The following is a 23,743-nucleotide window of genomic DNA, read 5'->3' on the forward strand; positions in this document are numbered from 1 at the left end:
GTGATAGGGGAGAGTGTACATGGGGGTGTGGGAGGGAAGTGAATGGGGGGTAGATTCAGTGATAGGGGAGAGTGTACATGGTGGTGTGGGAGGAGAGTGAATGGGGGGTAGAGTCAGTGATAGGGGAGAGTGTACATGGGGGTGTGGGAGGGGAGTGAGTGGGGGGTAGAGTCAGTGATAGGGGAGAGTGTACATGGGGGTGTGGGAGGGGACTGAATGGGGGGGGTAGAGTCAGTGATAGGGGAGAGTGTACATGGAGGTGGGGGGGAGTGAATGAGGGAGTAGAGTCAGTGAATGGGGAGAGTGTACATGGGGCTGTGGGAGGGTATTAAATGGGTGGGTAGTGTCAGTGATAGGGGAGAGTGTACATGGGGGTGTGGGAGGGGAGTGAATGGGTGGTAGAGTCAGTGATAGGGGAGAGTGTACATGGGGGTGTGGGAGGGGAGTGAATGGGGGATGGAGTCAGTGATAGGGGAGAGTGTACATGGGGGTGTGGGAGGGGAGTGAATGGGGGGGGTAGAGTCAGTGATAGGGGAGAGTGTACATGGGGTGTGGGAGGGGAGTGAATGGGGGGTAGAGTCAGTGATAGGGGAGAGTGTACATGGGGGTGTGGGAGGGGAGTGAATGGGGGGTAGAGTCAGTGACAGTGGAGAGTGTACATGGGGGTGTGGGGGGGAGTGAATGGGGGAGTAGAGTCAGTGATAGGGGAGAGTGTACATGGGGATGTGGGGGGGAGTAATGGGGGGTAGAGTCAGTGACAGGGGAGAGTGTACATGGGGGTGTGGAGGTGGAGCGAGTGGGGGAGTAGAGTCAGTGATAGGGGAGAGTGTACATGGGGGTGTGGGAGGGGAGTGAATGGGGGGTAGAGTCAGTGAATGGGGAGAGTGTACATGGGGCTGTGGGAGGGTATTAAATGGGTGGGTAGTGTCAGTGATAGGGGAGAGTGTACATGGGGGTGTGGGAGGGGAGTGAATGGGTGGTAGAGTCAGTGATAGGGGAGAGTGTACATGGGGGTGTGGGAGGGGAGTGAATGGGGGATGGAGTCAGTGATAGGGGAGAGTGTACATGGGGGTGTGGGAGGGGAGTGAATGGGGGGGGTAGAGTCAGTGATAGGGGAGAGTGTACATGGGGTGTGGGAGGGGAGTGAATGGGGGGTAGAGTCAGTGATAGGGGAGAGTGTACATGGGGGTGTGGGAGGGGAGTGAATGGGGGGTAGAGTCAGTGACAGTGGAGAGTGTACATGGGGGTGTGGGGGGAGTGAATGGGGGAGTAGAGTCAGTGATAGGGGAGAGTGTACATGGGGGTGTGGGGGGGAGTAATGGGGGGCAGAGTCAGTGACAGGGGAGAGTGTACATGGGTGTGTGGAGGTGGAGCGAGTGGGGGAGTAGAGTCAGTGATAGGGGAGAGTGTACATGGGGGTGTGGGAGGGGAGTGAATGGGGGGTAGAGTCAGTGATAGGGGAGAGTGTACATGGGGGTGTGAGAGGGGAGTGAATGGGGGGTCGAGTCAGTGATAGGGGAGAGTGTACATGGGGGTGTGGGAGGGAAGTGAATGGGGGGTAGTGTCAGTGATAGGGGAGAGTGTACATGGGGGTGTGGGAGGGAAGTGAATGGGGGGTAGATTCAGTGATAGGGGAGAGTGTACATGGGGGTGTGGGAGGGAAGTGAATGGGGGGTAGTGTCAGTGATAGGGGAGAGTGTACATGGGGGTGTGGGAGGGGAGGGAGTGGGGGGTAGAGTCAGTGATAGGGGAGAGTGTACATGGGGGTGTGGGAGGGGAGTGAATGGGGGGGGTAGAGTCAGTGATAGGGGAGAGTGTACATGGAGGTGTGGGGGGGAGTGAATGAAGGAGTAGAGTCAGTGAATGGGGAGAGTGTACATGGGGCTGTGGGAGGGTATTAAATGGGTGGGTAGTGTCAGTGATAGGGGAGAGTGTACATGGGGGTGTGGGAGGGGAGTGAATGGGTGGTAGAGTCAGTGATAGGGGAGAGTGTACATGGGGGTGTGGGAGGGTAGTGAATGGGGGATGGAGTCAGTGATAGGGGAGAGTGTACATGGGGGTGTGGGAGGGGAGTGAATGGGGGGGTAGAGTCAGTGATAGGGGAGAGTGTACATGGGGTGTGGGAGGGGAGTGAATGGCGGGTAGAGTCAGTGATAGGGGAGAGTGTACATGGGGGTGTGGGAGGGGAGTGAATGGGGGGTAGAGTCAGTGACAGTGGAGAGTGTACATGGGGGTGTGGGGGGGAGTGAATGGGGGAGTAGAGTCAGTGATAGGGGAGAGTGTACATGGGGGTGTGGGGGGGAGTAATGGGGGGTAGAGTCAGTGACAGGGGAGAGTGTACATGGGGGTGTGGAGGTGGAGCGAGTGGGGGAGTAGAGTCAGTGATAGGGGAGAGTGTACATGGGGGTGTGGGAGGGGAGTGAATGGGGGGTAGAGTCAGTGATAGGAGAGAGTGTACATGGGGGTGTGGGGGGGAGGGAATGGGGGAGTAGAGTCAGTGATAGCGGAGAGTGTACATGTGGGTGTGGAGGGGGAGTGAATGGGCGAGTAGAATCAGTGATAGGGGAGAGTGTACATGGGGGTCTGGGAGAGAGTGAATGGGGGAGTAGAGTCAGTGATAGGGGCGAGTGTACATGGGGTGTGGGAGGGGAGTGAATGGGGGTAGAGTCAGTGATAGTGGAGAGTGTACATGGGGGTGTGGGAGGGGAGTGAATGGGGGGTAGAGTCAGTGATAGGGGAGAGTGTACATGGGGGTGTGGGAGGGGTGTGAATGGGGGGGGTAGAGTCAGTGATAGGGGAGAGTGTACATTGGGGTGTGGGAGGGGAGTGAATGGGGGGTAGAGTCAGTGATAGGGGAGAGTGTACATGGGGGTGTGGGAGGGGAGTGAATGGGTGGTAGAGTCAGTGATAGGGGAGAGTGTACATGGAGGTGTGGGAGGGGAGTGATTGGGGGGTAGAGTCAGTGATAGGGGAGAGTGTACAATGGGGGTGTGGGAGGGGAGTGAATGGAGGGGGTTAGAGTCAGTGATGGGTAGAGTGTACATGGGGATGTGGGAGGGGAGTGAATGGGGGGGGTAGAGTCAGTGATGGGGAGAGTGTACATGGGGATGTGGGAGGGGAGTGAATGGCGGGTAGAGTCAGTGATAGGGGCGAGTGTACATGGTGTGTGGGAGGGGAGTGCATGGGGGTAGAGTCAGTGATAGTGGAGAGTGTACATGGGGGTGTGGGAGGGGAGTGAATGGGGGTTAGAGTCAGTGATAGGGGAGAGTGTACATGGGGGTGTGGGAGGGGAGTGAATGGGGTGGTAGAGTCAGTGATAGGGGAGAGTGTACATTGGGGTGTGGGAGGGGAGTGAATGGGGGGTAGAGTCAGTGATAGGGGAGAGTGTACATGGGGGTGTGGGAGGGGAGTGAATGGGGGGTAGAGTCAGTGATAGGGGAGAGTGTACATGGAGGTGTGCGAGGGGAGTGAATGGGTGGGTAGAGTCAGTGATGGGGGAGAGTGTACAGGGGGTGTTGGGGGGGGAGTGAATGGGGGGTATAGTCAGTGATAGGGGAGAGTGTACATGGGGGTGTGGGAGGGGAGTGAATGGGTGGGGAGAGTCAGTGATAGGGGAGAGTGTACATGGGGGTGTGAGAGGGGAGTGAACGGGGGTGTAGAGTCAGTTATAGGGGAGAGTGTACATGGGGGTGTGGGAGGGGAGTGAATGGGGGGTAGAGTCAGTGATAGGGGAGAGTGTACATGGGGGTGTGGGAGGGGAGTGATTGGGGGGTAGAGTCAGTGATAGGGGAGAGTGTACAATGGGGGTGTGGGAGGTGAGTGAATGGGGGGTAGAGTCAGTGATAGGGGAGAGTGTACAATGGGGGTGTTGGAGGGGAGTGAATGGGGTGGGTTAGAGTCAGTGATGGGGAGAGTGTACATGGGGATGTGGGAGGGGAGTGAATGGGGGGGTAGAGTCAGTGATGGGGAGAGTGTACAAGGGGATGTGGGAGGGGAGTGAATGGCGGGTAGAGTCAGTGGTAGGGGAGAGTGTACATGGGGGTGTGGGAGGAGATGAATGGGGAGGGGGTAGAGTCAGTGATGGGGAGAGTGTACATGGGGATGTGGGAGGGGAGTGAATGGGGGGTAGAGTCAGTGATAGGGGAGAGTGTACATGGTGGTGCGGGAGGGGAGTGAATGGGGGGTAGAGTCAGTGATAGGGGAGAGTGTACATGGGGGTGTGGGAGGGAAGTGAATGGGGGGTAGATTCAGTGATAGGGGAGAGTGTACATGGGGGTGTGGGAGGAGAGTGAATGGGGGGTAGAGTCAGTGATAGGGGAGAGTGTACATGGGGGTGTGGGAGGGGAGTGAGTGGGGGGTAGAGTCAGTGATAGGGGAGAGTGTACATGGGGGTGTGGGAGGGGAGTGAATGGGGGGGGTAGAGTCAGTGATAGGGGAGAGTGTACATGGAGGTGTGGGGGGGAGTGAATGAGGGAGTAGAGTCAGTGAATGGGGAGAGTGTACATGGGGCTGTGGGAGAGTATTAAATGGGTGGGTAGTGTCAGTGATAGGGGAGAGTGTACATGGGGGTGTGGGAGGGGAGTGAATGGGTGGTAGAGTCAGTGATAGGGGAGAGTGTACATGGAGGTGTGGGGGGGAGTGAATGAGGGAGTAGAGTCAGTGAATGGGGAGAGTGTACATGGGGCTGTGGGAGGGTATTAAATGGGTGGGTAGTGTCAGTGATAGGGGAGAGTGTACATGGGGGTGTGGGAGGGGAGTGAATGGGCGATGGAGTCAGTGATAGGGGAGAGTGTACATGGGGGTGTGGGAGGGGAGTGAATGGGGGGGCTAGAGTCAGTGATAGGGGAGAGTGTACATGGGGTGTGGGAGGGGAGTGAATGGGGGGTAGAGTCAGTGATAGGGGAGAGTGTACATGGGGGTGTGGGAGGGGAGTGAATGGGGGGTAGAGTCAGTGACAGTGGAGAGTGTACATGGGGGTGTGGGGGGGAGTGAATGGGGGAGTAGAGTCAGTGATAGGGGAGAGTGTACATGGGGATGTGGGGGGGAGTAATGGGGGGTAGAGTCAGTGACAGGGGAGAGTGTACATGGGGGTGTGGAGGTGGAGCGAGTGGGGGAGTAGAGTCAGTGATAGGGGAGAGTGTACATGGGGGTGTGGGAGGGGAGTGAATGGGGGGTAGAGTCAGTGAATGGGGAGAGTGTACATGGGGCTGTGGGAGGGTATTAAATGGGTGGGTAGTGTCAGTGATAGGGGAGAGTGTACATGGGGGTGTGGGAGGGGAGTGAATGGGTGGTAGAGTCAGTGATAGGGGAGAGTGTACATGGGGGTGTGGGAGGGGAGTGAATGGGGGATGGAGTCAGTGATAGGGGAGAGTGTACATGGGGGTGTGGGAGGGGAGTGAATGGGGGGGGTTGAGTCAGTGATAGGGGAGAGTGTACATGGGGTGTGGGAGGGGAGTGAATGGGGGGTAGAGTCAGTGATAGGGGAGAGTGTACATGGGGGTGTGGGAGGGGAGTGAATGGGGGGTAGAGTCAGTGATAGGGGAGAGTGTACATGGTGGTGCGGGAGGGGAGTGAATGGGGGGTAGAGTCAGTGATAGGGGAGAGTGTACATGGGGGTGTGGGAGGGAAGTGAATGGGGGGTAGATTCAGTGATAGGGGAGAGTGTACATGGGGGTGTGGGAGGAGAGTGAATGGGGGGTAGAGTCAGTGATAGGGGAGAGTGTACATGGGGGTGTGGGAGGGGAGTGAGTGGGGGGTAGAGTCAGTGATAGGGGAGAGTGTACATGGGGGTGTGGGAGGGGAGTGAATGGGGGGGGTAGAGTCAGTGATAGGGGAGAGTGTACATGGAGGTGTGGGGGGGAGTGAATGAGGGAGTAGAGTCAGTGAATGGGGAGAGTGTACATGGGGCTGTGGGAGGGTATTAAATGGGTGGGTAGTGTCAGTGATAGGGGAGAGTGTACATGGGGGTGTGGGAGGGGAGTGAATGGGTGGTAGAGTCAGTGATAGGGGAGAGTGTACATGGAGGTGTGAGGGGGAGTGAATGAGGGAGTAGAGTCAGTGAATGGGGAGAGTGTACATGGGGCTGTGGGAGGGTATTAAATGGGTGGGTAGTGTCAGTGATAGGGGAGAGTGTACATGGGGGTGTGGGAGGGGAGTGAATGGGGGATGGAGTCAGTGATAGGGGAGAGTGTACATGGGGGTGTGGGAGGGGAGTGAATGGGGGGGCTAGAGTCAGTGATAGGGGAGAGTGTACATGGGGTGTGGGAGGGGAGTGAATGGGGGGTAGAGTCAGTGATAGGGGAGAGTGTACATGGGGGTGTGGGAGGGGAGTGAATGGGGGGTAGAGTCAGTGACAGTGGAGAGTGTACATGGGGGTGTGGGGGGGAGTGAATGGGGGAGTAGAGTCAGTGATAGGGGAGAGTGTACATGGGGATGTGGGGGGGAGTAATGGGGGGTAGAGTCAGTGACAGGGGAGAGTGTACATGGGGGTGTGGAGGTGGAGCGAGTGGGGGAGTAGAGTCAGTGATAGGGGAGAGTGTACATGGGGGTGTGGGAGGGGAGTGAATGGGGGGTAGAGTCAGTGAATGGGGAGAGTGTACATGGGGCTGTGGGAGGGTATTAAATGGGTGGGTAGTGTCAGTGATAGGGGAGAGTGTACATGGGGGTGTGGGAGGGGAGTGAATGGGTGGTAGAGTCAGTGATAGGGGAGAGTGTACATGGGGGTGTGGGAGGGGAGTGAATGGGGGATGGAGTCAGTGATAGGGGAGAGTGTACATGGGGGTGTGGGAGGGGAGTGAATGGGGGGGGTAGAGTCAGTGATAGGGGAGAGTGTACATGGGGTGTGGGAGGGGAGTGAATGGGGGGTAGAGTCAGTGATAGGGGAGAGTGTACATGGGGGTGTGGGAGGGGAGTGAATGGGGGGTAGAGTCAGTGACAGTGGAGAGTGTACATGGGGGTGTGGGGGGAGTGAATGGGGGAGTAGAGTCAGTGATAGGGGAGAGTGTACATGGGGGTGTGGGGGGGAGTAATGGGGGGCAGAGTCAGTGACAGGGGAGAGTGTACATGGGGGTGTGGAGGTGGAGCGAGTGGGGGAGTAGAGTCAGTGATAGGGGAGAGTGTACATGGGGTGTGGGAGGGGAGTGAATGGGGGGTAGAGTCAGTGATAGGGGAGAGTGTACATGGGGGTGTGAGAGGGGAGTGAATGGGGGGTCGAGTCAGTGATAGGGGAGAGTGTACATGGGGGTGTGAGAGGGAAGTGAATGGGGGGTAGTGTCAGTGATAGGGGAGAGTGTACATGGGGGTGTGGGAGGGAAGTGAATGGGGGGTAGATTCAGTGATAGGGGAGAGTGTACATGGGGGTGTGGGAGGGGAGTGAATGGGGGGTAGAGTCAGTGATAGGGGAGAGTGTACATGGGGGTGTGGGAGGGGAGTGAGTGGGGGGTAGAGTCAGTGATAGGGGAGAGTGTACATGGGGGTGTGGGAGGGGAGTGAATGGGGGGGGTAGAGTCAGTGATAGGGGAGAGTGTACATGGAGGTGTGGGGGGGAGTGAATGAAGGAGTAGAGTCAGTGAATGGGGAGAGTGTACATGGGGCTGTGGGAGGGTATTAAATGGGTGGGTAGTGTCAGTGATAGGGGAGAGTGTACATGGGGGTGTGGGAGGGGAATGAATGGGTGGTAGAGTCAGTGATAGGGGAGAGTGTACATGGGGGTGTGGGAGGGGAGTGAATGGGGGATGGAGTCAGTGATAGGGGAGAGTGTACATGGGGGTGTGGGAGGGGAGTGAATGGGGGGGGTAGAGTCAGTGATAGGGGAGAGTGTACATGGGGTGTGGGAGGGGAGTGAATGGGGGGTAGAGTCAGTGATAGGGGAGAGTGTACATGGGGGTGTGGGAGGGGAGTGAATGGGGGGTAGAGTCAGTGACAGTGGAGAGTGTACATGGGGGTGTGGGGGGGAGTGAATGGGGGAGTAGAGTCAGTGATAGGGGAGAGTGTATATGGGGGTGTGGGGGGGAGTAATGGGGGGTAGAGTCAGTGACAGGGGAGAGTGTACATGGGGGTGTGGAGGTGGAGCGAGTGGGGGAGTAGAGTCAGTGATAGGGGAGAGTGTACATGGGGGTGTGGGAGGGGAGTGAATGGGGGGTAGAGTCAGTGATAGGAGACAGTGTACATGGGGGTGTGGGGGGGAGGGAATGGGGGAGTAGAGGCAGTGATAGCGGAGAGTGTACATGTGGGTGTGGAGGGGGAGTGAATGGGGGAGTAGAATCAGTGATAGGGGAGAGTGTACATGGGGGTCTGGGAGAGAGTGAATGGGGGGTAGAGTCAGTGATAGGGGCGAGTGTACATGGGGTGTGGGAGGGGAGTGAATGGGGGTAGAGTCAGTGATAGTGGAGAGTGTACATGGGGGTGTGGGAGGGGAGTGAATGGGGGGTAGAGTCAGTGATAGGGGAGAGTGTACATGGGGGTGTGGGAGGGGAGTGAATGGGGGGGTAGAGTCAGTGATAGGGGAGAGTGTACATTGGGGTGTGGGAGGGGAGTGAATGGGGGGTAGAGTCAGTGATAGGGGAGAGTGTACATGGGGGTGTGGGAGGGGAGTGAATGGGGGGTAGAGTCAGTGATAGGGGAGAGTGTACATGGAGGTGTGCGAGGGGAGTGAATGGGTGGGTAGAGTCAGTGATGGGGGAGAGTGTACATGGGGGTGTTGGGGGGGGAGTGAATGGGGGGTAGAGTCAGTGATAGGGGAGAGTGTACATGGGGGTGTGGGAGGGGAGTGAATGGGGGGTAGAGTCAGTGACAGTGGAGAGTGTACATGGGGGTGTGGGGGGGAGTGAATGGGGGAGTAGAGTCAGTGATAGGGGAGAGTGTATATGGGGGTGTGGGGGGGAGTAATGGGGGGTAGAGTCAGTGACAGGGGAGAGTGTACATGGGGGTGTGGAGGTGGAGCGAGTGGGGGAGTAGAGTCAGTGATAGGGGAGAGTGTACATGGGGGTGTGGGAGGGGAGTGAATGGGGGGTAGAGTCAGTGATAGGAGACAGTGTACATGGGGGTGTGGGGGGGAGGGAATGGGGGAGTAGAGGCAGTGATAGCGGAGAGTGTACATGGGGGTGTGGGAGGGGAGTGAATGGGGGGTAGAGTCAGTGATAGGGGAGAGTGTACATGGAGGTGTGCGAGGGGAGTGAATGGGTGGGTAGAGTCAGTGATGGGGGAGAGTGTACATGGGGGTGTTGGGGGGGGAGTGAATGGGGGGTAGAGTCAGTGATAGGGGAGCGTGTACATGGGGGTGTGGGAGGGGAGTGAATGGGTGGGGAGAGTCAGTGATAGGGGAGAGTGTACATGGGGGTGTTGGAGGGGAGTGAATGGGGGTGTAGAGTCAGTTATAGGGGAGAGTGTACATGGGGGTGTGGGGGGGGAGTGAATGGGGGGTAGAGTCAGTGATAGGGGAGAGTGTACATGGGGGTGTGGGAGGGGAGTGATTGGGGGGTAGAGTCAGTGATAGGGGAGAGTGTACAATGGGGGTGTGGGAGGGGAGTGAATGGAGGGGGTTAGAGTCAGTGATGGGTAGAGTGTACATGGGGATGTGGGAGGGGAGTGAATGGGGGGGGGTAGAGTCAGTGATGGGGAGAGTGTACATGGGGATATGGGAGGGGAGTGAATGGCGGGTAGAGTCAGTGATAGGGGCGAGTGTACATGGTGTGTGGGAGGGGAGTGAATGGGGGTAGAGTCAGTGATAGTGGAGAGTGTACATGGGGGTGTGGGAGGGGAGTGAATGGGGGGTAGAGTCAGTGATAGGGGAGAGTGTACATGGGGGTGTGGGAGGGGAGTGAATGGGGTGGTAGAGTCAGTGATAGGGGAGAGTGTACATTGGGGTGTGGGAGGGGAGTGAATGGGGGGTAGAGTCAGTGATAGGGGAGAGTGTACATGGGGGTGTGGGAGGGGAGTGAATGGGGGGTAGAGTCAGTGATAGGGGAGAGTGTACATGGAGGTGTGCGAGGGGAGTGAATGGGTGGGTAGAGTCAGTGATGGGGGAGAGTGTACAGGGGGGTGTTGGGGGGGGAGTGAATGGGGGGTATAGTCAGTGATAGGGGAGAGTGTACATGGGGGTGTGGGAGGGGAGTGAATGGGTGGGGAGAGTCAGTGATAGGGGAGAGTGTACATGGGGGTGTGGGAGGGGAGTGAACGGGGGTGTAGAGTCAGTTATAGGGGAGAGTGTACATGGGGGTGTGGGAGGGGAGCGAATGGGGGGTAGAGTCAGTGATAGGGGAGAGTGTACATGGGGGTGTGGGAGGGGAGTGATTGGGGGGTAGAGTCAGTGATAGGGGAGAGTGTACAATGGGGGTGTGGGAGGGGAGTGAATGGGGGGTAGAGTCAGTGATAGGGGAGAGTGTACAATGGGGGTGTGGGAGGGGAGTGAATGGGGGGGGTTAGAGTCAGTGATGGGGAGAGTGTACATGGGGATGTGGGAGGGGAGTGAATGGGGGGGGTAGAGTCAGTGATGGGGAGAGTGTACATGGGGATGTGGGAGGGGAGTGAATGGCGGGTAGAGTCAGTGGTAGGGGAGAGTGTACATGGGGGTGTGGGAGGAGATGAATGGGGAGGGGGTAGAGTCAGTGATGGGGAGAGTGTACATGGGGATGTGGGAGGGGAGTGAATGGGGGGTAGAGTCAGTGATAGGGGAGAGTGTACATGGGGGTGTGGGAGGGGAGTGAATGGGGAGGGGGTAGAGTCAGTGATGGGGAGAGTGTACATGGTGATGTGGGAGGGGAGTGAATGGGGGGTAGAGTCAGTGATAGGGGAGAGTGTACATGGGGGTGTGGGAGGGGAGTGAATGGGGGAGTAGAGTCAGTGATAGGGGAGCGTGTACATGGGGGTGTGGGAGGGGAGTGAATGGGGGGGAGAGTCCGTGATAGGGGAGAGTGTACATGGGGGTGTGGGAGGGGAGTGAATGGGGGGTAGAGTCAGTGATAGGGGAGAGTGTACATGGGGGTGTGGGAGGGGGGTGAATGGGGGATAGAGTCAGTGATAGGAGAGAGTGTACATGGGGATGGGGAGGGGAGTGAATGGGGGGGTAGAGTCAGTGATAGGGGTGAGTGTACATGGGGGTGTGGGAGGGGGGTGAATGGGGGGTAGAGTCAGTGATAGGGGAGAGTGTACATGGGGATACGGGAGGGGAGTGAATGGGGGGTAGAGTCAGTGATAGGGGAGAGTGTACATGGGGGTGTGGGAGAGGAGTGAATGGGGGGTAGAGTCAGTGATAGGGGAGAGTGTACATGGGGAGAGTGTACATGGGGGTGTGGGAGGGGAGTGAATGGGGGGTAGAGTCAGTGATAGGGGAGAGTGTACATGGGGAGAGTGTACATGGGGGTGTGGGAGGGGAGTGAATGGGGGGTAGAGTCAGTGATAGGAGAGAGTGTACATGGGGAGAGTGTACATGGGGGTGTGGGAGGGGAGTGAATGGGGGGTAGAGTCAGTGATAGGGGAGAGTGTACATGGGGAGAGTGTACATGGGGAGCCGGGAGGGCACTGGTTTGATGGGCCGGATGTCCATTTCTCCAGTTATGTGTCCTTTGTTGTTGATGAATTGAGTGGAGAAGGGAGAAGGAGAGGGAAAGCTTTCAAGTGAAGCATTTATTTTTTAACATGTGCCTATCCTTTAGCTTAAAGCGACAAGTGAAGGCCATCAATAAGCTGTCGGAGAAGGGAATGTTTTTCTGGGATTATGGGAATGCTTTCCTACTTGAAGCTAAAAGAGCAGGTGAGTGAAATTCAGGCCCGGGAGATGTTGTTGGGTGTTGATTACCATTCGGAGGTTTGAACACGTCTTTGTGGTCACACATAGGTTAACTGTATTTATTGACTCAAAACTATTTACAAATATATAGTAAAGGGTAAAAGTTTGGAGTTGTTGCCATGCTGGAGGGTACACAGGTCTCTGTCCGATATTCAACTGACCCTGGGCGGAGATGATGAGTTCTGTGTGGGCTGTACTGTCCTCAGTCCCACACTAACTCTATGAGAGCCAGACTCTGACACTACAAGGCCCATTTTCTGGGAGGGGTTGGAAATACTCAGTGTGTATAGCAGCACATGTGGACGGAGAAACAATAGTTAATCTTTTAGGCCTGTAACCTTTCATCAGAATCTGTGGGAGTTTGGTCACCTGTGTTAAGGTTAATTTACAACTCACCTTATCGTTTTTTATTCCACAAATACTTTGGGCGTCATTATCCGACCCCCCGCCGGGTCGGAGAATGGCCGTTGGCCGCCGTGAATCCCGCCCCCGCCGAAGTCTCCGCTCCCGGAGATTGGGCGGGGGCGGGAATCCAGCCGCGCCGGTTGGCGGGACCCCCCGCTGGATTCTCCGGCTCGGATGGGCCGAAGTCCCGCCCAGGAATTGCCTGTCCCGCCGGCGTAAATCAAACCTGGTATTTACCGGCGGGACCAGGCGGCATGGGCGGGCTCCGGGGTCCTAGGGGGGGCGCGGGGCGATCTGACCTCGGGGGGTGCCCCCACGGTGGCCTGGCCCGCGATCGGGGCCCACCGATCCGCGGGCGGGCCTGTGCCGTGGGGGCACTCTTTCCCTTCCGCCTCCACCACGGTCTCCACCATGGCGGAGGCGGAAGTGACTCTCCCCACTGCGCATGCGCGGGAAACTGACAGCGGCCGCTGACGCTCCCGCGCATGCGCTGGGAAACTGACAGCGGCCGCTGTCGCTCCCGCGCATGCGCCGCATTTCCGCGCCAGCTGGCGGGGCAACAAACGCCATTTCCGCCAGCTGGCGGGGCGGAAATCCCTCCGGCGTCGGCCTAGCCCCTCAATGTTGGGGCTAGGCCGCCCAAGATGCGGAGACTTCCGCACCTTTTTGCCGGCGCGATGCCCGTCTGATTTGCGCCGGCTTTGGCGCCAGTCGGCGGGCATCCCGCCGTTGGGGGAGAATTTCGCCCCTGATTTCTATCACTGCCCCAGTCAAGAATGGAGGGGCGGGATTCTCCATAATCTGCGCGATGTCCGCCGACCGGCGCCAAAAACGGCGCGAATCAGTCCGGCATCGCGCCACCCCAAAGGTGCGGAATCCTCCGCATCTTGAGGGTCCGGGCCCTCACCTTGAGGGGCTAGGCCCGCGCCGGACTGATTTACGCCCCGCCAGCTGGCGGGAAAGGCCTTTGGCGCCCCGCCAGCTGTCACGGAAATGACTTTGCCGTGCGACGCATGCGCGGGAGCGTCAGCGGCCGCTCACGGCATCCCCGAGCATGCGCAGTGGTGGGGCGATTCCCGCCCCCGCCGAATCTCCGGTGGCGGAGAATTCGGGACACGGCGGGGGCGCGATTCACGCCGGCCCCCGGCGATTCTCCGACCCAGTGGGGGGTCGGAGAATCGCACCCAAGAATTGAGATTGCGAAATGCCGTTACTTTTCTGGAACTCGGTCCTATTTTACGAGGCAGAATTCAGGATGATGATAAACTCCATGAACTGACTGTGTATCTGTGTTTGACAGATTATTCCAAGCATTTATCACTCTCATCAAAAATTATTTCTGGGTCTGTTTTAGATTTCATTTTCATTAATATGTTTTAATATGTTGACATCCTCTGCTCCCACTGCTTTGACGGGTGGTGAGGGAATATACTGGGGTCATTTTGTGTGGACAAAATTTTATCACCCACACTCTGACACTCACTATGTTACCCCATCCCTGTCCCTACATGATATCAGTGATACTTCAAAAAAATGGACTACATTGGAGCATTGGGATATCCTGATGTCATGTAAGGTTATATTTCATTGCAAGTTCTTTTTTAAAGGCAGACATTTCCTGCTCACACGTTTACCCTCAGCAGTGAACGATTATATCCATTAACCTCAATGAACCAAAATCTGTGTTCAGTAAGATATTCTGTTCTGAGAGGGGTTGAATTATCCAGTCCGACTTTACTCATCTCTCCAAACAATAGAGTCAAATTTGGAGTGTGATGTGTCACCAATCTGAAAATGGTACACATTGCACTGGCTTGAGTTAAATGGATGTAATGTTGTTGTGTCTTGTGGGAAATGTAATACATGTGTGGATGTGAAGAGAAAGCTTCACTCTGTATCTAACCCCGTGCTGTACCTGTCCTGGGAGTGTTTGATGGGGACAGTGTAGAGGGAGCTTTACTCTGTATCTAACCCCGTGCTGTACCTGTCCTGGGAGTGTTTGATGGGGACAGTGTAGAGGGAGCTTTACTCTGTATCTAACCCCGTGCTGTACCTGTCCTGGGAGTGTTTGATGGGGACAGTGTAGAGGGAGCTTTACTCTGTATCTAACCCCGTGCTGTACCTGTCCTGGGAGTGTTTGATGGGGACAGTGTAGAGGGAGCTTTACTCTGTATCTAACCCCGTGCTGTGCCTGTACTGGGAGTGTTTGATGGGAACAGTGTAGCGGGAGCTTTACTCTGTATCTAACCCCGTGCTGTACCTGTCCAGGGAGTGTTTGATAGGAACAGTGTAGAGGGAGCTTTACTCTCTATCTAACCCCGTGCTGTATCTGTCCTGGGAGTGTTTGATAGGAACAGTGTAGAGGGAGCTTTACTCTCTATCTAACCCCGTGCTGTATCTGTCCTGGGAGTGTTTGATGGGGACAGTGTAGAGTGAGCTTTACTCTGTATCTAACCCTGTGCTGTACCTGTCCTGGGAGTGTTTGATGGGGACAGTGTAGAGGGAGCTTTATTTCATATGGAACCCCGTGCTGTACCTGTCCTGGGAGTGTTTGATGGGGACAGTGTAGAGGGAGCTTTACTCTGTATCTAACCCCGTGCTGTACCTGCCCTGGGAGTATTTGGTGGGGAGAGTGTAGAGGGAGCTTTACTCTGTATCTAACCCCATGCTGTACCTCTCCAGGGAGTGTTTGATAGGAACAGTGTAGAGGGAGCTTTACTCTCTATCTAATCCCGTGCTGTATCTGTCCTGGGAGTGTTTGATGGGGACAGTGTAGAGGGAGCTTTACACTGTATCTAACCCCGTGCTGTACCTGTCCTGGGAGTGTTTGATGGGGACACTGTAGAGGGAGCTTTACTCTGTATCTAACCCTGTGCTGTACCTCTCCTGGGAGTGTTTGCTGGGAACAGTGGAGGGGGGGGGCTTTACTCTGTATCGAACCCCGTGCTGTACCTGTCCTGGGAGTGTTTGATGGGAACAGTGTAGAGGGAGCTTTACTCTGTATCTAACCCCGTGCTGTGCCTGTACTGGGAGTGTTTGATGGGAACAGTGTAGAGGGAGCTTTACTCTGTATCTAACCCCGTGCTGTGCCTGTACTGGGAGTGTTTGATGGAAACAGTGTAGAGCGAGCTTTACTCTGTATCTAACCCCGTGCTGTACCTGTCCTGGGAGTATTTGGTGGTGACAGTGGAGAGGGAGCTTTACTCTGTATCGAACCCCGTGCTGTACCTGTCCTGGGAGTGTTTGATGGGGACAGTGTAGAGTGAGCTTTACTCTGTATCGAACCCCGTGCTGTACCTGTCCTGGGAGTGTTTGATGGGGACAGTGTAGAGGGAGCTTTACTCTGTATCTAACCCCGTGCTGTACCTGTCCTGGGAGTGTTTGATGGGGACAGTGTGGAGGGAGCTTTACTCTGTATCTAACCCCGTGCTGTACCTGTCCAGGGAGTGTTTGATGGGGACAGTTTAGAGGGAGCTTTACTCTGTATCTAACCCCGTGCTGTACCTGTCCTGGGAGTGTTTGATGGGGACAGTGTAGAGGGAGCTTTACTCTGTATCTAACCCCGTGCTGTACCTGTCCTGGGAGTGTTTGATGGGGACAGTGTAGAGGGAGCTTTACTCTGTATCTAACCCCGTGCTGTACCTGTCCTGGGAGTGTTTGATTGGGACAGTGTCGAGGGAGCTTTACTCTGTGTCTAACCCCGTGCTGTACCTGTCCTGGGAGTGTTTGATGGGGACAGTGTAGAGGGAGTTTTACTCTGTATCTAACCCCGTGCTGTACCTGTCCTGGGAGTGTTTGATGGGGACAGTGTAGAGGGAGCTTTACTCTGTATCTAACCCCGTGCTGTACCTGTCCTGGGAGTGTATGATGGGGACAGTGTAGAGGGAGCTTTACTCTGTATCTAACCCCGTGCTGTACCTGTCCTGGGAGTGTTTGATGGGGACAGTGTAGAGGGAGCTTTACTCTGTATCTAACCCCGTGCTGTACCTGTCCTGGGAGTGTTTGATGGGGACAGTGTAGAGGGAGCTTTACTCTGTATCTAACCCCGTGCTGTACCTGTCCTGGGAGTGTTTGATGGGGACAGTGTAGAGGGAGCTTTACTCTGTATCTAACCCCGTGCTGTACCTGTCCTGGGAGTGTTTGATGGGGACAGTGTAGAGGGAGCTTTACTCTGTATCTAACCCCGTGCTGTGCCTGTACTGGGAGTGTTTGATGGGAACAGTGTAGCGGGAGCTTTACTCTGTATCTAACCCCGTGCTGTACCTGTCCAGGGAGTGTTTGATAGGAACAGTGTAGAGGGAGCTTTACTCTCTATCTAACCCCGTGCTGTATCTGTCCTGGGAGTGTTTGATAGGAACAGTGTAGAGGGAGCTTTACTCTCTATCTAACCCCGTGCTGTATCTGTCCTGGGAGTGTTTGATGGGGACAGTGTAGAGTGAGCTTTACTCTGTATCTAACCCTGTGCTGTACCTGTCCTGGGAGTGTTTGATGGGGACAGTGTAGAGGGAGCTTTATTTCATATGGAACCCCGTGCTGTACCTGTCCTGGGAGTGTTTGATGGGGACAGTGTAGAGGGAGCTTTACTCTGTATCTAACCCCGTGCTGTACCTGCCCTGGGAGTATTTGGTGGGGAGAGTGTAGAGGGAGCTTTACTCTGTATCTAACCCCATGCTGTACCTCTCCAGGGAGTGTTTGATAGGAACAGTGTAGAGGGAGCTTTCCTCTCTATCTAATCCCGTGCTGTATCTGTCCTGGGAGTGTTTGATGGGGACAGTGTAGAGGGAGCTTTACACTGTATCTAACCCCGTGCTGTACCTGTCCTGGGAGTGTTTGATGGGGACACTGTAGAGGGAGCTTTACTCTGTATCTAACCCTGTGCTGTACCTCTCCTGGGAGTGTTTGCTGGGAACAGTGGAGGGGGGGGGCTTTACTCTGTATCGAACCCCGTGCTGTACCTGTCCTGGGAGTGTTTGATGGGAACAGTGTAGAGGGAGCTTTACTCTGTATCTAACCCCGTGCTGTGCCTGTACTGGGAGTGTTTGATGGGAACAGTGTAGAGGGAGCTTTACTCTGTATCTAACCCCGTGCTGTGCCTGTACTGGGAGTGTTTGATGGAAACAGTGTAGAGCGAGCTTTACTCTGTATCTAACCCCGTGCTGTACCTGTCCTGGGAGTATTTGGTGGTGACAGTGTAGAGGGAGCTTTACTCTGTATCGAACCCCGTGCTGTACCTGTCCTGGGAGTGTTTGATGGGGACAGTGTAGAGGGAGCTTTACTCTGTATCGAACCCCGTGCTGTACCTGTCCTGGGAGTGTTTGATGGGGACAGTGTAGAGGGAGCTTTACTCTGTATCTAACCCCGTGCTGTACCTGTCCTGGGAGTGTTTGATGGGGACAGTGTGGAGGGAGCTTTACTCTGTATCTAACCCCGTGCTGTACCTGTCCAGGGAGTGTTTGATGGGGACAGTTTAGAGGGAGCTTTACTCTGTATCTAACCCCGTGCTGTACCTGTCCTGGGAGTGTTTGATGGGGACAGTGTAGAGGGAGCTTTACTCTGTATCTAACCCCGTGCTGTACCTGTCCTGGGAGTGTTTGATGGGGACAGTGTAGAGGGAGCTTTACTCTGTATCTAACCCCGTGCTGTACCTGTCCTGGGAGTGTTTGATTGGGACAGTGTCGAGGGAGCTTTACTCTGTATCTAAGCCTGTGCTGTACCTCTCCTGGGAGTGTTTGCTGGGAACAGTGGAGGGGGGGGGCTTTACTCTGTATCGAACCCCGTGCTGTACCTGTCCTGGGAGTGTTTGATGGGAACAGTGTAGAGGGAGCTTTACTCTGTATCTAACCCCGTGCTGTGCCTGTACTGGGAGTGTTTGATGGGAACAGTGTAGAGGGAGCTTTACTCTGTATCTAACCCCGTGCTGTGCCTGTACTGGGAGTGTTTGATGGAAACAGTGTAGAGCGAGCTTTACTCTGTATCTAACCCCGTGCTGTACCTGTCCTGGGAGTATTTGGTGGTGACAGTGTAGAGGGAGCTTTACTCTGTATCGAACCCCGTGCTGTACCTGTCCTGGGAGTGTTTGATGGGGACAGTGTAGAGGGAGCTTTACTCTGTAGCTAACCCCGCGCTGTACCTGTCCTGGGAGTGTTTGATGGGGACAGTGTAGAGGGAGCTTTACTCTGTATCTAACCCCGTGCTGTACCTGTCCTGAGACTGTTTGATGGGGACAGTGTAGAGGGAGCTTTACTCTGTATCTAACCCCGTGCTGTACCTGTCCTGGGAGTGTTTGATGGGGACAGTGTAGAGGGAGCTTTACTCTGTATCTAACCCCGTGCTGTACCTGTCCTGGGAGTGTTTGATGGGGACAGTGTGGAGGGAGCTTTACTCTGTATCTAACCCCGTGCTGTACCTGTCCTGGGAGTGTTTGATGGGGACAGTGTAGAGGGAGCTTTACTCTGTATCTAACCCCGTGCTGTACCTGTCCTGGGAGTGTTTGATGGGGACAGTGTAGAGGGAGCTTTACTCTGTATCTAACCCCGTGCTGTACCTGTCCTGGGAGTGTTTGATGGGGACAGTGTAGAGGGAGCTTTACTCTGTATCTAACCCCGTGCTGTACCTGTCCTGGGAGTGTTTGATTGGGACAGTGTCGAGGGAGCTTTACTCTGTGTCTAACCCCGTGCTGTACCTGTGATGGGTGTGTTTGATGGGGACAGTGTAGAGGGAGCTTTACTCTGTATCTAACCCCGTGCTGTACCTGTCCTGGGAGTGTTTGATGGGGACAGTGTAGAGGGAGCTTTACTCTGTATCTAACCCCGTGCTGTACCTGTCCTGGGAGTGTATGATGGGGACAGTGTAGAGGGAGCTTTACTCTGTATCTAACCCCGTGCTGTACCTGTCCTGGGAGTGTTTGATGGGGTCAGTGTAGAGGGAGCTTTACTCTGTATCTAACCCCGTGCTGTACCTGTCCTGGGTGTGTTTGATGGGGACAGTGTAGAGGGAGCTTTACTCTGGATCTAACTCCGTTCTGTACCTGTCCTGGGAGTGTTTGATGGGGACAGTTTAGAGGGAGCTTTACTCTGTATCTAACCCCGTGCTGTACCTGTCCTGGGAGTGTTTGATGGGGACAGTGTAGAGGGAGCTTTACTCTGTATCTAACCCCGTGCTGTACCTGTCCTGGGAATGTTTGATGGGGACAGTGTAGAGGGAGCTTTACTCTGTATCTAACCCCGTGCTGTACCTGTCCTGGGAGTGTTTGATGGGGACAGTGTAGAGGGAGCTTTACTCTGTATCTAACCCCGTGCTGTACCTGTCCTGGGAGTGTTTGATGGGGACAGTGTAGAGGGAGCTTTACTCTGTATCTAACCCCGGGCTGTACCTGTCCTGGGAGTGTTTGATGGGGACAGTGTAGAGGGAGCTTTACTCTGTATCTAACCCCGTGCTGTACCTGTCCTGGGAGTGTTTGATGGGGACAGTGTAGAGGGAGCTTTACTCTGTATCTAACCCCGTGCTGTACCTGTCCTGGGAGTGTTTGACGGGGACAGTGTAGAGGGAGCTTTACTCTGCATCTAACCCCGTGCTGTACCTGTCCTGGGAGTGTTTGATGGCGACAGTGTAGAGGGAGCTTTACTCTGTATCTAACCCCGTGCTGTGCCTGTACTGGGCGTGTTTGATGGGGACAGTGTAGAGGGAGCTTTACTCTGTATCTAACCCCGCGCTGTACCTGTCCTGGGAGTGTTTGATGGGGACAGTGTAGAGGGAGCTTTACTCTGTATCTAACCCCGTGCTGTACCTGTCCTGAGAGTGTTTGATGGGGACAGTGTAGAGGGAGCTTTACTCTGTATCTAACCCCGTGCTGTACCTGTCCTGGGATTGTTTGATGGGGACAGTGTAGAGGGAGCTTTACTCTGTATCTAACCCCGTGCTGTACCTGTCCTGGGAGTGTTTGATGGGGACAGTGTGGAGGGAGCTTTACTCTGTATCTAACCCCGTGCTGTACCTGTCCTGGGAGTGTTTGATGGGGACAGTGTAGAGGGAGCTTTACTCTGTATCTAACCCCGTGCTGTACCTGTCCTGGGAGTGTTTGATGGGGACAGTGTAGAGGGAGCTTTACTCTGTATCTAACCCCGCGCTGTACCTGTCCTGCGAGTGTTTGATTGGGACAGTGTCGAGGGAGCTTTACTCTGTTTCTAACCCCGTGCTGTACCTGTCCTGGGAGTGTTTGATGGGGACAGTGTAGAGGGAGCTTTACTCTGTATCTAACCCCGTGCTGTGCCTGTCCTGGGAGTGTTTGATGGGGACAGTGTAGAGGGAGCTTTACTCTGTATCTAACCCCGTGCTGTACCTGTCCTGGGAGTGTTTGATGGGGACAGTGTAGAGGGAGCTTTACTCTGTATCTAACCCCGTGCTGTACCTGTCCTGGGAGTGTTTCATGGGGACAGTGTAGAGGGAGCTTTACTCTGTATCTAACCCCGTGCTGTACCTGTCCTGGGAGTGTTTGATGGGGACAGTGTAGAGGGAGCTTTACTCTGTATCTAACCCTGTGCTGTACCTGTCCTGGGAGTGTTTGATGGGGACAGTTTAGAGTGAGCTTTACTCTGTATCTAACCCCGTGCTGTACCTGTCCTGGGAGTGTTTAACGGGGACAGTCTGGAGGGAGCTTTACTCTGTATCTAACCCCGTGCTGTACCTGTCCTGGGAGTGTTTGATGGCAACAGTGTAGAGGGAGCTTTACTCTGTATCTAACCCCGTGCTGTACCTGTCCTGGGAGTGTTTGATGGGGACAGTGTAGAGGGAGCTTTACTCTGTATCTAACCCCGTGCTGTATCTGTCCTGGGAGTGTTTGATGGGGGCAGTTTAGAGGGAGCTTCACTCTGTATCTAACCCCGTGCTGTACCTGTCCTGGGAGTGTTTGATGGGGACACTGTAGAGGGAGCTTTACTCTGTATCTAACCCTGTGCTGTACCTCTCCTGGGAGTGTTTCCTGGGAACAGTGGAGGTGGGGGGGCTTTACTCTGTATCGAACCCCGTGCTGTACCTGTCCTGGGAGTGTTTGATGGGAACAGTGTAGAGGGAGCTTTACTCTGTATCTAACCCCGTGCTGTGCCTGTACTGGGAGTGTTTGATGGGAACAGTGTAGAGGGAGCTTTACTCTGTATCTAACCCCGTGCTGTGCCTGTACTGGGAGTGTTTGATGGAAACAGTGTAGAGCGAGCTTTACTCTGTATCTAACCCCGTGCTGTACCTGTCCTGGGAGTATTTGGTGGTGACAGTGTAGAGGGAGCTTTACTCTGTATCGAACCCCGTGCTGTACCTGTCCTGGGAGTGTTTGATGGGGACAGTGTAGAGGGAGCTTTACTCTGTATCTAACCCCGCGCTGTACCTGTCCTGGGAGTGTTTGATGGGGACAGTGTAGAGGGAGCTTTACTCTGTATCTAACCCCGTGCTGTACCTGTCCTGAGAGTGTTTGATGGGGACAGTGTAGAGGGAGCTTTACTCTGTATCTAACCCGGTGCTGTAGCTGTCCTGGGAGTGTTTGATGGGGACAGTGTAGAGGGAGCTTTACTCTGTATCTAACCCCGTGCTGTACCTGTCCTGGGAGTGTTTGATGGGGACAGTGTAGAGGGAGCTTTACTCTGTATCTAACCCCGTGCTGTACCTGTCCTGGGAGTGTTTGATGGGGACAGTGTAGAGGGAGCTTTACTCTGTATCTAACCCCGTGCTGTACCTGTCCTGGGAGTGTTTGATGGGGACAGTGTAGAGGGAGCTTTACTCTGTATCTAACCCCGTGCTGTACCTGTCCTGGGAGTGTTTGATGGGGACAGTGTAGAGGGAGCTTTACTCTGTATCTAACCCCGTGCTGTACCTGTCCTGGGAGTGTTTGATGGGGAGTGTGTAGAGGGAGCTTTACTCTGTATCTAACCCCGTGCTGTACCTGTCCTGGGAGTGTTTGATGGGGACAGTGTAGAGGGAGCTTTACTCTGTATCTAACCCCGCGCTGTACCTGTCCTGGGAGTGTTTGATGGGGACAGTGTAGAGGGAGCTTTACTCTGTATCTAACCCCGTGCTGTACCTGTCCTGAGAGTGTTTGATGGGGACAGTGTAGAGGGAGCTTTACTCTGTATCTAGCCCTGTGCTGTAGCTGTCCTGGGAGTGTTTGATGGGGACAGTGTAGAGGGAGCTTTACTCTGTATCTAACCCCGTGCTGTACCTGTCCTGGGAGTGTTTGATGGGGACAGTGTGGAGGGAGCTTTACTCTGTATCTAACCCCGTGCTGTACCTGTCCTGGGAGTGTTTGATGGGGACAGTGTAGAGGGAGCTTTACTCTGTATCTAACCCCGTGCTGTACCTGTCCTGGGAGTGTTTGATGGGGACAGTGTAGAGGGAGCTTTACTCTGTATCTAACCCCGTGCTGTACCTGTCCTGGGAGTGTTTGATGGGGACAGTGTAGAGGGAGCTTTACTCTGTATCTAACCCCGTGCTGTACCTGTCCTGGGAGTGTTTGATGGGGACAGTGTAGAGGGAGCTTTACTCTGTATCTAACCCCGTGCTGTACCTGTCCTGGGAGTGTTTGATGGGGACAGTGTAGAGGGAGCTTTACTCTGTATCTAACCCCGTGCTGTACCTGTCCTGGGAGTGTTTGATGGGGACTGTTTAGAGGGAGCTTTACTCTGTATCTAACCCCGTGCTGTACCTGTCCTGGGAGTGTTTGATGGGGACAGTGTAGAGGGAGCTTTACTCTGTATCTAACCCCGTGCTGTACCTGTCCTGGGAGTGTTTGACGGGGACAGTGTAGAGGGAGCTTTACTCTGTATCTAACCCCGTGCTGTACCTGTCCTGGGAGTGTTTGACGGGGACAGTGTAGAGGGAGCTTTACTCTGTATCTAACCCCGTGCTGTACCTGTCCTGGGAGTGTTTGATGGGGACAGTGTAGAGGGAGCTTTACTCTGTATCTAACCCCGTGCTGTACCTGTCCTGGGAGTGTTTGATGGGGACAGTGTAGAGGGAGCTTTACTCTGTGTCTAACCCCGTGCTGTACCTGTCCTGGGAATGTTTGATGGGGACAGTGTAGAGGAAGCTTTACTCTGTATCTGACCCCTTGCTGTACCTGTCCTGGGAGTGTTTGATGGGGACAGTGTAGAGGGAGCTTTACCCTGTATCTAACCCCGTGCTGTACCTGTCCTGCGAGTGTTTGATGGGGACAGTGTAGAGGGAGCTTTACTCTGTATCTAACCCCGTGCTGTACCTGTCCTGGGAGTGTTTGATGGGGACAGTGTAGAGGGAGCTTTACCCTGTATCTAACCCCGTGCTGTACCTGTCCTGCGAGTGTTTGATGGGGACAGTGTAGAGGGAGCTTTACTCTGTATCTAACCCCGTGCTGTACCTGTCCTGGGAGTGTTTGATGGGGACAGTGTAGAGGGAGCTTTACTCTGTGTCTAACCCCGTGCTGTACCTGTCCAGGGATTGTTTGATGGGGACAGTGTAGAGGGAGCTTTACTCTGTATCTAACCCCGTGCTGTACCTGTCCTGGGAGTGTTTGACGGGGACAGTGTAGAGGGA

General features: G+C 55.0%; 1 protein-coding gene across 3 annotated transcripts in view; it reads left to right on the forward strand.

The window, feature by feature from the left end:
- uroc1 (urocanate hydratase 1) overlaps positions 1–23,743 on the forward strand; it is a 247,599-nt gene that overhangs the window by 181,573 nt on the left and 42,283 nt on the right. For all 3 annotated transcript variants that reach the window (XM_072473093.1, XM_072473094.1, XM_072473095.1), the window contains one exon: positions 11,652–11,749. In XM_072473093.1, coding sequence (XP_072329194.1) covers positions 11,652–11,749 — 98 coding nt within the window. The remainder of the gene's footprint in view (positions 1–11,651; positions 11,750–23,743) is intronic.

The sequence above is a fragment of the Scyliorhinus torazame genome, chromosome 13, assembly GCF_047496885.1.
Source record: "Scyliorhinus torazame isolate Kashiwa2021f chromosome 13, sScyTor2.1, whole genome shotgun sequence".
In the NCBI taxonomy this organism is placed as follows: Eukaryota; Metazoa; Chordata; class Chondrichthyes; order Carcharhiniformes; family Scyliorhinidae; genus Scyliorhinus; species Scyliorhinus torazame.